This window comes from Peromyscus maniculatus, chromosome 23, assembly GCF_049852395.1.
Source record: "Peromyscus maniculatus bairdii isolate BWxNUB_F1_BW_parent chromosome 23, HU_Pman_BW_mat_3.1, whole genome shotgun sequence".
Classification (NCBI taxonomy): domain Eukaryota; kingdom Metazoa; phylum Chordata; class Mammalia; order Rodentia; family Cricetidae; genus Peromyscus; species Peromyscus maniculatus.
In genome coordinates this window covers 1,501,214-1,516,542 of record NC_134874.1, presented here as the reverse complement: position 1 = coordinate 1,516,542, position 15,329 = coordinate 1,501,214, and the positions used below count along the sequence as shown (strand labels likewise).

At 51.5% G+C, this 15,329-nt stretch overlaps 1 protein-coding gene across 1 annotated transcript in view; it reads right to left on the bottom strand.

Moving 5' to 3' along the window:
- Nucleotides 1-13,021: 13,021 nt before the first annotated feature.
- Pitpnb (phosphatidylinositol transfer protein beta) overlaps nt 13,022-15,329 on the bottom strand; it is a 50,268-nt gene continuing 47,960 nt past the window's right edge. Inside the window, exon 11 of the mRNA XM_006984107.4 lies at nt 13,022-13,435. Coding sequence (XP_006984169.1) covers nt 13,385-13,435 — 51 coding nt within the window. The 3' untranslated portion in view covers nt 13,022-13,384. The remainder of the gene's footprint in view (nt 13,436-15,329) is intronic.

Sequence of the window (15,329 nt, the reverse complement as noted above, 5' to 3'; positions counted from 1 at the left end):
TTGTGGAGAGGATTCAACGGCAAGGCTGATGAAGACAGCTGACTTGTGTTGAGCCCTACACAAATGGTTGTCGGTCCTACTATTTTTCTATTACCCCGAGAGCACACCACAGCCAGGACATTATCAGTTGCAAAAACCCTATTGACTTTAAAGATACTAAAAGAGCACTTCTCTGAATAAATAGGTCGTGGTACTGTTCCTTGATTGGCTATGGCACTGTCCCAGGTTAAGACACTATTTTTGTTATGTCCACGGCCCTGGGGATGGAACCTGTGGCTCACGTGTGCCAGGCCAGTACTTACTACTGAGCTCCAGTACTAGATCAAGGCATTCCTGAGGCCTGTGTTGTCTTTAGCAGGTCACCTTGGTGTCAAGGCCAGGCACTTATGCCTTTGAATGCCAGGTTACAGGAGCTGGAGCCACAGAATGAACTCAGCCAGTGCTGGTCTGGAGCAATCACTGCAGGGCCCACACCCACCCAACACCCTCCTGGGCCTCCACCAAGATGATTCAGCCCCAATTATCCCCTAATTGTCTCAGCCTGTGGACTCCCAGCTGGGGCCCTCCTCCCCCAGCCTTCTTGAATGGATCCTGCAGGGCTATGGACAGGCAGGGAGCCCCTCTGCAATGGAATGCCGCCTTCCAGGCTTTCTAGGCTCTTCCAAATCCCTCCTTCTGCAGGCCCCCCTCTGCACACAAATCTGTGGGTCCGAGATGTTTCTGAAGTTCGTGTTGCAAAGCACTTCTTGCTTTGGGGGGTCCCTGGGCCCCTACACTGGCTTTGCTTCCTTCCTACTTCGTGACCTGCTTTGGCAGGGACAGCGATGACTCTTAGGCCTCTTAGGGCAACTACCTTACTCAATATCTCCATCTCCTGCAGCAGTGCTGACAGAGGAATCAGGAAAGGGGCTGCCTATGATGGAAAAAGCCTCAGGGAGGGGTGCCAGGACTGGAGAACAGAAAAACCCAGCACAGGACGCTCCACACAAACTAGAGGATGTTCTAGAATCTCAGGAGAGGGGGAAATACGCTAGGATGCAGATTTTCATCTTTTCTTGGCTAAGTACTTTTACTTTGGAAACCCACTCTCTGAACACGCTTATGTCGATCCAAACTCGGCAAATACTTAGGCGTCCAGGAGACACAAACAACTGCTCTAGGTGGGAAGAGTTCTAGTTCCTAGGATTTGGGACTTGAAATTTCCAGATTCAAGACATGGCTGTGTGGACACCCCAACATTGAAAAACCTGAAACCAGAAGCACCTCTGGTCCCAGATATTATTTTTAGTATGGGACACTATACAGACCTGTATGCTGGTTCAAAGAGTGCAGAACTCCTGAGTATCTGAGTGGGTTTTTTTTTTGTTTGTTTTTGTCATTTGTGTTGTTTTTAAGATTTTATTTTTATATCTGTCTGTGCAAGTATACGTGGGTGCCCTTGGAGGCCAGCTGGAGTTTCGGCTGCTTGGTGTGGGAACTGAACTCAGGTCCTTTGGAACTTGGGTCCTCTGGGAGAGCACCGCTATTAACCCCTGAGCCATCTCTCCAGCCGCCCCGTGCTGTGTTGTTTTTAGGACCTACTGGGGAGGCTCATGGGACCCTCACCCTTTTTATCACCAGGGACCCGACTGAACCACTTTCCTCAAGAACACTTGTCTATGGGTGGGCTGGTGTCATCACTTGACGGCTCGATACTCTAGCCTGCTCCCTCCCCTGCCACTTGCCATGCCCTGTGCACCCATCCGTAGTCCTGGGTGACTGGCACCCCTGGTGGAAGGCTCTCGAGAACACAGATGGCATCATCCCCTGCAGTTCACCGCTACCTTCTCTGTTTTGAGCTTCATTCTTTCAGGTAGCCGTCAGCTCACCGGCTTTTCTATGGGAAAGCCGGAGATCATGGCCATGGACGAAGCGGGGCCTGGCAGGTCTGGAAGGAAAAATGAGGCCAGTGAGAGCTGCCTGGGAGGAGAGGGTGGTGAGGTGCACCCTAGGTGACTCCATCACACTGCCTTGGTCCTCACTAGCAGCCCAGGCTGGGCAGCTTCCTGCCCCAGCTGAGTGTGACGTGGCTCATAGTGGGAACCTTCATTTATATAATGCAAAGTCCAAGAAATGGCCCCCGAGTATACGGCCCACTGTCTAAAATTCCTTTAGTGTGAGCCTTACTCCTCAGGATCTCCCTGCAGTCCAGACCACAGGGTCTGCCTTGCAGGGGAATCCAGATTTGTTGTTCTAGCAAAAAGAAACCAGAGCTCACGTCGAGTAGGCTCGGAATCAGATCTCAGCCCAGGGAAACACTGCCAGATGCTTAATTGTGCTCCAATTACACAGAATGCTCCAGAATGGCTGCTCTGGGCAGAGCAACACGGACGGCCATTATTACATTTGGACAGCCCCGTTCAGCTGCATGTGATCTCTGCGCTCTGGGTCTCCTCGAGAGCTGCCAGCCCATCCTAAGACTGAAGACAGTGGCTGCCCATCCCATGTGTAACAGCCACGAGGGCAGGGATCTCCTGAAACTTCTGGTCCAGTGGGAAATGCCCCCCTCTCCCTTTCTCTCCCCACCCTGTAGTAAGTGCTGGAAAAAAAAAGCTATGACTAGCTGTAAGAAGGCCTAAATGTGGTTCAGGAAGACATTTGAAGAGAGGCCATCAGACCCAGTGAGTCAACGGAGGGACCCTCGAGGGGATGTGGTGATCATTCCCGGGAGTGGAATCTGCCATGGCTGAAGGCACCTGCATGGTGGGACACAAAGCAGCCAGCAGGAGGCAGTGTAGCCGGAATAGAATGGGGGCATAATGAGAGCAGAGGGGCCTGGAGAGCCACCAGGGAATCTGCACATGACCCTGTTTTGTGGGATAGCACTGAACGCAGGGGTGTGGCCTCTGCTGGAGTCAGGAGGCTCCTGGGGGGGGGGAGGAGCCCGTGGCCAGGCAGCGATAGAAGGCAGCTTCCAGAGTTTCCTGCAGGTGGGGACCACAGGATGCACTGCTGCATCCAATTCGGGTGCAGGAGGCATCTGACCCAGCAGCAGCCGCCGCAGCCGCAGCCACAGCCAGGGAGCTGGACTGAGCCATGGTCTGACTTGGCTCCGCCTTTCTCCCCCTCCACTGCAGCCTGCCCCCGGGGCTTCAGTTAGCCCACCTGAACAAACACGCGGCCTGCCACTAGAGCCAGGGGCTCCAGCCAGAGGCTCTGATCCTGCTGGATGGACCCCGGGCTCCCTTGGACAGCTCCTCGCTGGTTGCCATTCTCTTGCCAATCGTGCATTTCGAGGGCCCAACTTTAAAGTCTTTCCATCTGCCCGGTACAGGCAGCCCGAGCTGACATGGCAAGGGGCTGCTGTGAGAGGCACGGCAGCCTGGAGTGACTGGGAACTGCACACAGCTTCGTGTGTGACGGGCAGAGGGGGCCCACGACTCCGCCACGGATCTGTGCTTTACTTGTTCCATCTGGAAACTTTCAAATGTGTTTGTTTTGTATTTTTTCACTTCTCTCGGTTATTTGAGAAAGGGCTGTCACTGTTCCATCTGGCTGGCCTGGAACTCAGAGATCGGCCTGCCTCTGCCTCCTGCGTGCTGGGATTAAAGGTGTGTGCTACCACATTTGGCTCTCACCACCCTCTTTTAAGTCTACATCTAAATCCCATGTGGCTAGAATCTATCTCCGTGATCTAATTGCTGATCAAGTGTACCCAAGAACTTTGAAAATGAAGGTGGAGAGTAGGTGTAGGCCACAACCCTAACACGAGTACTTGCTTGTGTCCTGGGCTTCCTTCCGTCAGTCTTCTGAGTGGGAAAAGGTAGGCAGGCAGAGATGAGAACTGAGGCAGGAAGAAGTCAAGACGTCTGTGATGGCACTGTGGGTTAAACCCATGCGAAATGCCCTCTGCACCCGAAGGCACATAGTAAGATGGTGGACCATGGAGGCATGTGAGGTTCACTGATGTGGTTCCCAAATTCAAGGGCCCGTTGGAATCATCCAGAGAACCAACCTCAACACTGGACCTTCAGAATGAGTCCCAGAGGTCCTCTCTGCAGATCTAGGACAGACGGGCCCACAGGGTGGGCAACTGTCTCTCTCAGTTTGCCCAGCTCTGAGTGGCGCAGAGGAGGAGGGACTAAACCAGATTAGCTCTGGGTAAACTGAGTCGGAGAACCCGTCTGGTGTAACCCCCACCCCCACCCCTGCCGCTTTAGCACTCCCAGGTGGTGAGATGCAGGCTTCAACCCCTCCTGCACCACATGCTGAGGTCCAGGAGGAGTTTGGGGGGCAGGGCAGCCCATGCTGCCAAGCCCAGAGGCAGTCAGTATTCCCCAGAAAGCCACTGCCCCCACCCCTAAGATCTACCTCTGCATCCTCCAGCATAGCAGGTGAGCATGATCAGTAATAATTAAAAAGTGTTGATCAGCTTGTCTGGGTGGGGACAGCAGACTTGTTGGTATTTCGGGGCCAAGTTTCCCAGCAGCCCCCAGCTGGGCACAGCTGAGCTTAGGCTTCTGTGAGCTGCAGGGTATTTGGAATAAAGGCTCAACCTTGGAGAAGTATTAATGAAAATGTCACAGGCACTAAAGTCAAAGCAGATGTGAAGCCAGCTACACGGGCAGACCTAGCTGATAAGAAGCAGCCCGGGAGAGAACAAAACCTCTTGAGATTAGGTCAAGGACAGACGGGGGGTGGGGGGGCACCCAGGGGTCCCCCATGGCAACTCAGGGGAGGCTGTCGTTCCTGCGGAACAAGCTGACATTTCTGTGCTGCTGTGTTATATATTGACATCCTGACAGGGCAGCGTTTGGAGGCCTCCACATCAGCAAATAAATATTACGTCTCCATCTTCAGCTAAGCAGAGCTGTGGTGCATTCCTATTACTTCATGTGGATTAACCATCTGGAAGTTGAATCAAGCCACAGAGTAAAGAATGGGATCCAATTTTGCATTCACCAAAATAAGCCGTACTAGTCTCAATTTATGGCAGATGGTTATGCAGTCTCAGCGGGCCAAAGAATCTCTCTGCAAAAGAATAAAGTTCATGCCAATTACTGTAATAGGAACCGGTACAACAACTGTGTGGGGCTGACTAAGATCGCAGTGATTGCTGTACAGCTCATAAACTGCGGGGGGCCGGGCAGCAACGGGCACCCAGTTAATTCATTAAGATAACGGGAGAGAAACGAGAGCACACGCCATCATAAAGCAGAAATGTTTCCCTGCAAAATGGGAGAGAGCTGAGTGGCCATTGCCGGGTCATGCCATAGGCAGGGGCAGGAAACGGTTAAAGGCAGGGGGCGGGCTAGCGTGGAATGGGTTAAATTCCGAGCCTCTTCTGTTCCATTCATTCAAAACAGACCTATGGGCTCTCTGGTCTCAGAAACTGGAATGAGACCACTGTGGGTGGAGCCTAGGGGTGAGTGGCAGGAATGAGAGGGGAGGGGGTAGACAGGCGCGTCTGCCCAGGGGGCCCTGCACTCACTCCTTTGGGAAAGGGTCCTTGGGATGCTGGAAACCCAGGGAGCTAACTATCCAGGGCAGCCTGGGGAGAACGGTGCACTGTGAGGATGAACCCTTGGGGCTCTCCCTGGCCTAGCTGAGTGTTTCCAGAGACCTCCTGTGAGACTGGCTTCACCGTCCCCCTGCTCCTACTCCCAGCTCTGCCATCTGTGTCCTGGTGGAGCTGGAGGCAGTCAGATTGTAGACATTGCTTGTCTTCTATATAATGTTGGCTCCGTGTTTACATCTGCCTTTAAATAAAAGCTGCTGGATCAAGAATGCTGGTGTTTGGGTCTTGTAACAGGGTGACCAATGCTCTCTGTTTGTCCAGGACTGTCCTGATTTTAGCACTGAAGTCTGGCCTCCCAGGAATACTTTGTCCTGGGAAAAGTGGGATGGCTGGTGGCTCTAGCTAAGAGCCCAACCAGGGCACAGACAAAGTGTTGTTTTCATACGTTCCCTGTCACAGAGCCATGTTCCATGTTGGTGCTGACTACTCAGACTTCCACTGGCAGGACACCAAGGCTCTGAGGGGCCAAGGCTTCATTCTGGGCCTATTGTTAGGTTAAGTAGAGGGGCAGGCATGGGATGCATGTGCTAAATGCCAAAGCCTCTGACCCAGCATGGTCTCTTGCAGCCTGAGCAGCCAAGCCCAGTCTATGCCTCCATGGTGTCAACCACACTTACAGGGTTCACCAACAGGACAGGGGCAGCAACAGTAATCCCACTGAGCAAACATGGGGGTCACTGTCTCACCCCAGCACATCCCCACCTCCCAGCACCCTGGGATGGTGGCTGCCAGATACATCATGGCAGTCTTGGGGGAGAGAGATCGAGTGTGGGATGTGAACTCCAGGGCAGTGGAGAAATCCAGCCATGGGCAGCACTGACATGCACAGGTGTGGGCCCCAGTCCCACAAGTGGAAAAGGAGAGCCAGCCACTCAAGCAGGGCTAAGAGGAAGACTGAAGTCCCATTAGATGTCTGGACCCTGTGGTGATATTGTGTTCCCCAAAATATTGTGTACCCTAATAAACTTATCTGGGGTCAGAGGACAGAACAGCCACTAGATATAGAGGCCAGAAAATGGTGGCACTCACGCCTTTAATCCTAGCCTTCTGGAGGCAGAGATCCCTCTGGATCTCTGAGTTCAAAGCCACACTGGAAACAGCCAGGCATGGTGACACAAGCCTTTAATCCCAGGAAGTAATGGCAGAAAGCAGAAAGGTATATAAGGCGTGAAAACCAGGAACTAGAGCTTGGTTAAGCTTTTAGGCTTTTGAGCAGCAGTTCAGCTGAGATTTACTCTGGATGAGGACTGAGAGGCTTCCAGTCTGAGGAAACAGGATCAGCTGAGGAACTGGCAAGGTGAGGTGGCTGTGGCTTGTTCTGCTTCTCTGATCTTCCAGCATTCACCCCAATACCCAGCTCCAGGTTTGTTTTTATTATAATAAGACCTTTTAAGATTCCTGCTACAGGACCCCACATAGCAGGGCACTGAGCTCATGGCCCACTAGGTGCTCGACCGACATTGTCTCCAGCCAGAGAAGGCAACACTGGCCAGGCATGTAGGGGAGGTACATGGCCTCATGTGGTTACCGGCAAAGCTATAATACCTTGGTAAAGTGGGACAGCCCTGGCCACAGCCTCACCATTGCTCCCTCCAGGTGTTCACAGGCCAGTTGTTCCCCACACCCCGCCCCCACACCCATCCCCTGGCTGCTGTCAAACACACTTAGAAGGGACACACAACAGGTTCCTGGAGACTGCTCATGGCCCACAGCACCAACACAAAGCCAGCTGGGGGAGGGGGAGGGGGAGGGGAAGGGGAAGGGGGAGGGGAGGAGGGAGACAAGGTGCCACTGGGCAGGGACCTCAGCAGGGGGAGAATGTTGCCCACCTTTCCTGTGAGGCGTCCAAGTGTGGAATCACAGGACAGACCTGGCTGCTCACACTGCTAGAGGCCATGCTGGGTGAGGGGCTCTGGTGTCCACCACAGACCTCCCATACCTGCCCCTCCCACTTACAGAATACGCCTGAGGGTTTCTGTGCCACCACGGGGAAGCTCTGCCTCAGAGGACTTTAATCCCAGCACTCAGGGTGGGAGGCAGAGGCAGGCGGGTCAATGTGAGTTCGAGGCCAGCCTGGTCTACAGAGAGTTCCAAGACAGCCAAAGATATACAGAGAAACCAAATCAACCAACAAGACAAGACAAAACAACAAAAAAAAAGGCTGAGCATTGAGGCTGGTGCCACAGGCTTAGAATTCTGAACTGGGAACTGTGGTCTGGACAAGCAGATGATCTGTGGGACCCTTGCTCAGAAGGCAACCTGCCTCCATCCCCTCCTCTCCCCCTCGGACAGGGTTTCTTTGTGTAGCCCTGGCTGTCCTGGAACTCACTCTGCAGACCAGGTTGGTCTGGAACCCACAGAGATTTACCTGCCTCTGCCTCCCAGGTACTGGGAGTACAGGCGTGCGCTGCCGCCGCCGCCGCCGCCGCCGCCACCACCACCACCCGGCTCTGCCTCCATTTTTAGTAGATGTAAAAACAGTGTCACCTGCCTTCCAGGCGACTGTCAAGCTGCAAAGCTGGTGTGAGGTCTACTTGGAAGGCAGTGCTGGTGGACATTAGCATTGTTTTTGAAATCAGATGATGCCTTAAGACAATTATTAGCAAGGTGTCACCCGGCCCATGTGGAGCCACACCCCTCACCCTGTGATGCTCAAGGCTACCTGCCTGCTACAGGCGCAGCACAGGGCAGCTGCCCAAGACTATATAGCCCCCAAATCTCAACGAACACCTGGTCCTTTACAGAAAGCTTGCCAGCCCCGGTTCTAAACAAACGAACAGCCGCTGTGGACTACAGCTGTCCTGGGACCCCCTCTCCTGCAAGGGCACATGGGAGCGGAGGCTAGCACACCTTGGAGGGGAAGCGGGCACAGTACCTCTGGGTGGGTTAGAAAGTGAGAACATGCTAAAACGACGATATTGGCATTCAGGGACGCAGGGAGCCATCTTGCCACGGGCCACCCAGAGCTGAAGTTTGTTTTCACCATGAGCCACTCCTGTTGGGCCTTTCCACGCCTCACACGGCCTGAAATGCACGGTTAGTTTGCAGTCAACATACGACAAAGGATCAACACACGGGCAGCAGGTCAGACACCTCACAGCTTCTCAGAAACTAAGGCAGACTCCACCAGACGCCAGGGCACAAAACCCAGGTTAACAAGATGGGCACCACCACAGTAGAGGAACAGCACACCTCAAGAATTGAAGCAGCATGCTCTTCAACGCCTTCCGTGAACTCACTGTAGGGCCACCTTGCAGCTCTGGGTTTGTGCTGGCTGGAAATGTAATGCGTTCAACTATTCCTCTGAGTATCTTGGCTAGGGAAGCCGACTGCCATCGGCTCTGCCAGTCAGCACCAGAACGAGGCACCTAACGGCGGCCACTGCCATTCTGGATCTCATGGAGTCAGGAACACAGCACCACCCCAGGGGTTCTAGACAGCTGCTTGTGGCAGAGCCCGAGACTATCCATACAGGGTGCTCCACTTCTGACCACTGGTCAAACCTGCCTTCCCATGAAGGCTCTGGGGGCCACACTGTATGAAGGTCACTGGCTGTTTCCGCATGAAGCAGAGACACAGCTGTCAGAGAAACGATGACACAAGGTCTCACATACTGCATAGCCCTTAAAAGCAAAGCAGTGTTCTAGTGTGCAGCTATGGTGGATACAGACAGAACTCCCTATGTGGCTCCAGACAGCCTTGACCTGACGAGGGAACACGCCTGTCTCCCGAGTGCTAGGTTTAAAGGTGTGCACCACCATACCCAGTGAGCTTATCTTGTCATGTGGAGTTCGTGGTCCCCTTCAGAACACAGCTTGGACTGAAAGACCAAGGGCAGCATGGGCTCATCCAGGAACACTCTTTGAGACTGGGGGACCAGCTAGGCTTCCTGCCCAGGGAGGCCATGAGTGATGCACCCACATTCTGGAGATGGACTTGGAAGCCTCTGGTAACTGAGGAGGAAGGAGAAAGGTCCTCAGTGCTCCCTGGACGGCTGCCAGAGCTGCTGCCCCTTGTGTTGTGGGTTGAGGGAAGAGATTAGATCTTGTTGCTCCTCCCCTAGACCCCAAGAGTAAGGTGTCTTGTCCCTGGACTGGCAGACATCTGCTGTGGGAACAATGACATTCGTGATTGAAACTTCCATTACAAGAGGCGACTTTGAGGCACAGCATGACACCTGCCCTTGAGTCCCCACACTAACCTAGTCTGCGAAATATGGGATTTAAGGTGCCATCCGTCAGCCAATAGTGATGGCCAACCAGGAGTGAACTGTGGCAGAGAGGCCACTCCACAATAAACGGCTTCCTGAAGGAGAGGACATGGGTTTCCTGGGCCCCCTTGCTGCTTTTGAAGTGAGAGTGCACCAAGACAGATGCACGGGACCACGGCGGGCGGGAGGGAAAGTGACATCTGCAAAGGTTTTCTTTCGTTGTCCAGGGTGCATCTACTGTCAGGTTGGCCTCTAGCATGACGAAACAGTCACTCAGGACATGGAGTTGCAAAGGCTGGCTTTTGGACGGCCAGAGGACCGTGGCGGGAATGGAGACATTCTTAATCCAGTCACATCTGAATTCATGATTTAATTCAGCAGAAGAGAAGAATGCACGAGGCAGTCACTAAGGTTCCTTGTGTGAAATTTCAGTCTCTGAGAGGGGAAGCCTGTCAGAGTGCAGGAGGCTGGTTTTGTCAGAATGAGGCTGTTCCGAATGCCTCTCCAGCAAAGAAGCCCCGCACCATGGCAACACCAGACAGATGAATAGATGGATGATCACCACAGGAAGGTTCAGAACATCCACCTTTCCCACTTTTCCGATGTAACCTGCTTGAGGGGATGTGATGTCAACTGCAGTTGCATGTTGTTTTCATGCCAGGTAACATGCCCGGAGTGTATGGGTGGGTCTGCCCAAGGCATCCCCTAGACAAGACGGGCTGGGACTCGGTTTCCACTGCTCTCCTTCCTTCCCAGTAACACCAATCCAGGCTCTGGAATCCTGCAACTCCACTGATCCTCTGAGATTCACCTCCTGTGAATCTTCCGGTGGCTCTACTGACCTAAGAGCAAAGTCAGCAAGTTCTCCATTGGATGGCTGGGGAGCTCCAGTGTGTCCTCAAGACAGAGGCTGCATACCTCTTTACCTCCTGAGACATGTCTGCAGGGACTGGGCTGGGACACCTGAAACACCATCAGGGTGAGGAGACAGGAGGTCTGAGCAGCCTTGGACACTCGAGGCGGCAGCATGGAAAGTGAACAGAACAGCAAAACGAAAGGCCAGGGAAGGGGCTGCCATGTGTCACAAGGGTGCAAAGTCTCACCCGCTTGGGCGCTCCTGGGCAGAGCAGAAGACTGGGGAGTTCTCAGGGCTCCTGGGGTCGCAGCGGTCGGGACTGCTTGCCTAGTGAGTCTGTAACATCTCTTCTCCAACCCCACTCCTGAGGGTATCACACCAACTTGTGCTGTACCTGTTCCTATCCGTCTGTCCCTCACACTGGACTACACATCTGCACCTCACCCCCACCCCCCAGAACTCTGCTGAGCGCCAGGGGCCTGTGTACACACACTTAGGTGGATACATGCTGATGCTGTATTTGAACAGAACACCACGAGAGGAACCTCAAACACCCTGGAAACACGCTGCACACTAAGCTGCTCGGGCAGTTGGCCCTGTCTCAAAAACAGAGCACAGCAGAAACGACCAAGTTCTACAGGACGAGGTATCTAGGAGCCACGATCTTGAGACAGTCAAGGCGTAACAGCAAAGCCCGACAGAGCATTTAAAAACAAAGTTTTCTGTATTTTCTTTCCTTTAAAAAAAAATTTTTTTTTAACAAATTCTGAGGCTAACAGTACCCAGCTTCCAGTAAGGACAGGAAATCACCTCTGAAACCATGTGACAACCTGACCCGCAAAGGCCCATGTCAAGAACAAGCCACCTCACAGGACCAGCAAAACACCAAGAACCTTTCTGTCGTCTTTTCAGAGTGGGGCCGCTGAAAAGCCAGAATCCAAGTGGCCTGCGCTGCCCCAAGCAAGTGGCACCAGGAAACAGCCATTCAAGCACACAAGCGGCATTTTGTGATCAAATTTATTTTTGTTTCAATTTCACTTACTTTGTTTTACTGTAATTTACACAAGAGACTGCCAAGTCAACGGGGTATTTTACATTCACCACACATCCCCTCAATCTCCACAGTTGTTAGAAAAACATTAGAGTCCACACCAGGCTCTCACTTCCTTGTGTGTCCAAGCTCCCCATGAGACCGCAGATGTGCTTGAGTTAGTTTCATTGGGGGAGAGACTGGGTTCTCCAGTGCCTGGGGTTGGCGATGACCCTTCAGGTGACTGTTCCACTGATGTGACCAAGCCCATCTCCCAACAGTGCCCACAAAATGAACAGAGAGGGCACACGGGACCCAGGGTCTGTTGCGGAGGATGACAGGGAATTGCTGCAATGCGGTGGGAAGCTCTGTCATCGCTCCCACGGGAACACAGGACATGGGAGGAGGGGCATGGAGGGCAAGACTGTCAGCAAAGGGGTTACTGATGGGCTGACTGCAGGGGCGATGTGTTCTGGGGGTTGGGGGAGGACCGTGGGGTAGTGTGTTAAGAAGACAGTGTGTGACCTGAAGGCTTCAACGGTGTGATTCTGGTCAGGCTTCCAGGGCTGACAAGGGAAGACGGCATCAGACAGAAAAGTTGATAAAAAAAAAAAAAATCTCACCTATTATTCTTTAAAAAAAGAAGAGGAGGAGGAAGAGAAAGAGGGGGGGAGGAGGGGGAGGAAGCAGTGTGGGCAGCAATGCCGAGGACCTAGCTGGGCCTCAGGACGGTGACAGCCCTGTACCACACTCAAACTGTTCCTAGCTCCCCGTCAGCATTTCCCCCTGGCTTGGATTGCAACAGGAAAAGAGCTAAATGTCACTACTCTCTCACCCTATGAGCTCAGAGCAACACAGACGGTCTGCATAGTCTCCACACTGGAATTCCAGAAACCACTCCACAGAAGGCCTGCGCACCCGCAGGGTTACTTCCTTTACCGCCTAGTTTGCTTAGCCAGAGTCTGAATATTGTCTAGTGTTTATTATAAATCACAAACCGTCATCACTGTTTTTTGCTAGATTTGATGTAGAAAAATACTTGAAATTCAAAATACAAAAATCCAATAAAAAGTGGCAATTTTAAAAAAAGGATTTCCCCACCCCTCGGGCAAACTAGTAAGGAGCTTTTCTTTGACTCCTTACTTGTTGGGTATTGTTGGATTTGGCTGGAAGATAGTGGCCACCCAGAAATAAATAGTTATAAATACATCCAGAGCTGACTTTCTAGATTCACTGGAGTATCTAAAAATTTGAAGAAATCGTTCTGTAGGAGTCTGTTGCTGATGGGATGAAAATAAAAGTGTATGTGTGGTGACTCGAGAAACAGAAACATAACCAAAGACTACACACACTGGTCCACACCTGGCATTCAGGAAGCACGCCAGCCAGCACCACATGGCACCACATGGCAGTCCATTTATCCATCAAGGGCATCACATTGATGATTATTAAAATCTGTTCCAGGTATATATATTGAAAATATTTTCTTTAGTATTTTTGCTGAAGATCGGTACAGTACTTTGGAGAAATTGTACTGATCCCTTCAATGTTTTGCATGTACATATATACACTTGTGTGTATCTAGGCCTGTAGCCATATGTGTTTTTCATACAGCTGCAGACATACACACATACACACACAAACCTGTGTGTGTGTGTGTGTGTGTGTGTGTGTGTGTGTGTGCGCGCGCACGCGCGCACTTGAGTCATCACCGAGACACTGGTGGCGTCTTCACTCGTCACAGGCTGCACTTGTCCCCCTCACTTGGCCTTGACTCCGTAGCTGTAAAGTAAAGAAGCACACAGCAAGTTAGGCCCAGGCTCTCCTGAGATACTCAATATGGAAAAAATCGGATAGAAAATGTTCCCCAAACTACTGCACCCTAAAACTTTGTTTCTGTTTAAAGACTGGCCATGCTAAAGGCAAAACATTTTATTTCATCACAGAGAAAAGTAAATTCAAAGCAGGAACAAATCACAGAAAGTTAGTACTTAAAGTGGCAATAATTGAAAAAAACAAACAAAACAAAACAAAACAAAACAAAAATCTGGTTTTTGTTTTGCTTTGAATGAAATATAAATAACTTTGGGGCAATCTCAGAAGTGCTACTCAATTCTTTTAGGCATAGCAGCTCCTTTTCATGACCGAACACCTCTCACTTAGTCCATGGGGGAAGGCAGCTCCGTTAAGCGAGCAGCCAGGAGACTCAGTGCAGGTCTGGGCACAGGGCCCCCGCTCTGTCCTTACGCACATCTGCACACAAGAGGAGGTTCTGCTGCTCTTGTTCTCTACGCCTGTGGGGTGGACGTGGACACTCTCTGTTCCATCTATGGAAATGTCGTATGGGCACATAGGCTTTGGTGGAAACACCACAGAAAAATGTTAGGCTTAAAAGGTAAACTACAGAGTAACCAGGGAGACTATGGCACACAGAACACATTTTACCTACAGTGAGCTACTGAAGTTGGCCTGATAGTGGGGCAGGAGGGATCCTGGAACCGCAAAAGGTTCTACCGAGAAACGGTTCCGCTAATCGGCTGGCTATCAAAAGGTCAACCAGCTTCCAGGACAGTGCCACTGACAGCGGGGTGGAGACTGTGACATTCAACCTGGCCCACAGAGTGATCCACAAAACATACATGCTCACAGTTTCTACAACAGGCACCTCTTCAATTCTAAAAGTAGAATCCCGTCAACACAGGCAAGAGCCTATGGCGGGCTCAGCAGTTAATTCCCCATCACCAAAGGCACAGGCTTTTAGACATTCTTTTACCCAGATCTTCACTTACACAGTTTGAAAATGTCTCTGACCTACAGGGGACTCATCTAGGCATCAGCAGCCGACGTGCCTCGGACGGAACCCTTCTTACGCATCTAAATGTAAAATAAAATCATGAGCTGCTAAAATGATTCTATGTAGGGGTTAGTAAGCAAGTGGAGAAAAAAGATCTAGCAATGATTACATAGAGATTGTCTACTTCTCATGGATCCCCAGAAGAGATGTGGTTCTGAGGCTTTCAACTGGTCCTGACTTCAACAAACTTGTGTGGGGTATTCCTTAAACAGCCTGGAAAGTTAACTAAGCATCTAAACCAAGGTCTCTAGTCTGGCAGCAAATTATCAGGGATACAACTGCAAGGAAATTGTCAATATGCTTTGAGAAAACGCTTCAGGGGAGGGGGGCGTAGTCCGTCTCCGGACCAGACAGGAAGCTGTGAAGGTGCTGCTGCTGCTTCTCAGTACTTCCAGGTTTAGTGAAAAGAGCAAGGATCAAAGGAAGAGACACACAGAGGAACAGCACACGGCAAAAGGAACCAGCAGAAGAGCAGGCATGTCTAACAGCTACAGACAAAAAACATAACAAAACAAAACAAAAACACCTCAAAGGAGAAAACCAGAAACAGACAGAAAACAAACAATCCCTTCCCCCCAACCCCCCAGGGTCTGGCCAGTTCTCTTCCACCACCTGGCTAATCCTTACAGCCCTGTAGACTGCAGGCCACACACACATGCATGCATGTGCATGTCCTTTCTATGCCCAACTTAAGGTGCCAGGCATTTTCAAGTCTAAAAGAGATTTAATAAAAAGAAAGCCTATTCTTAAAAGTCTGTGAATTAAGAACATTACAGTGTATGGGAGTCCTTGACTAGGCATGAGAAGAAATTCCTACAGGAC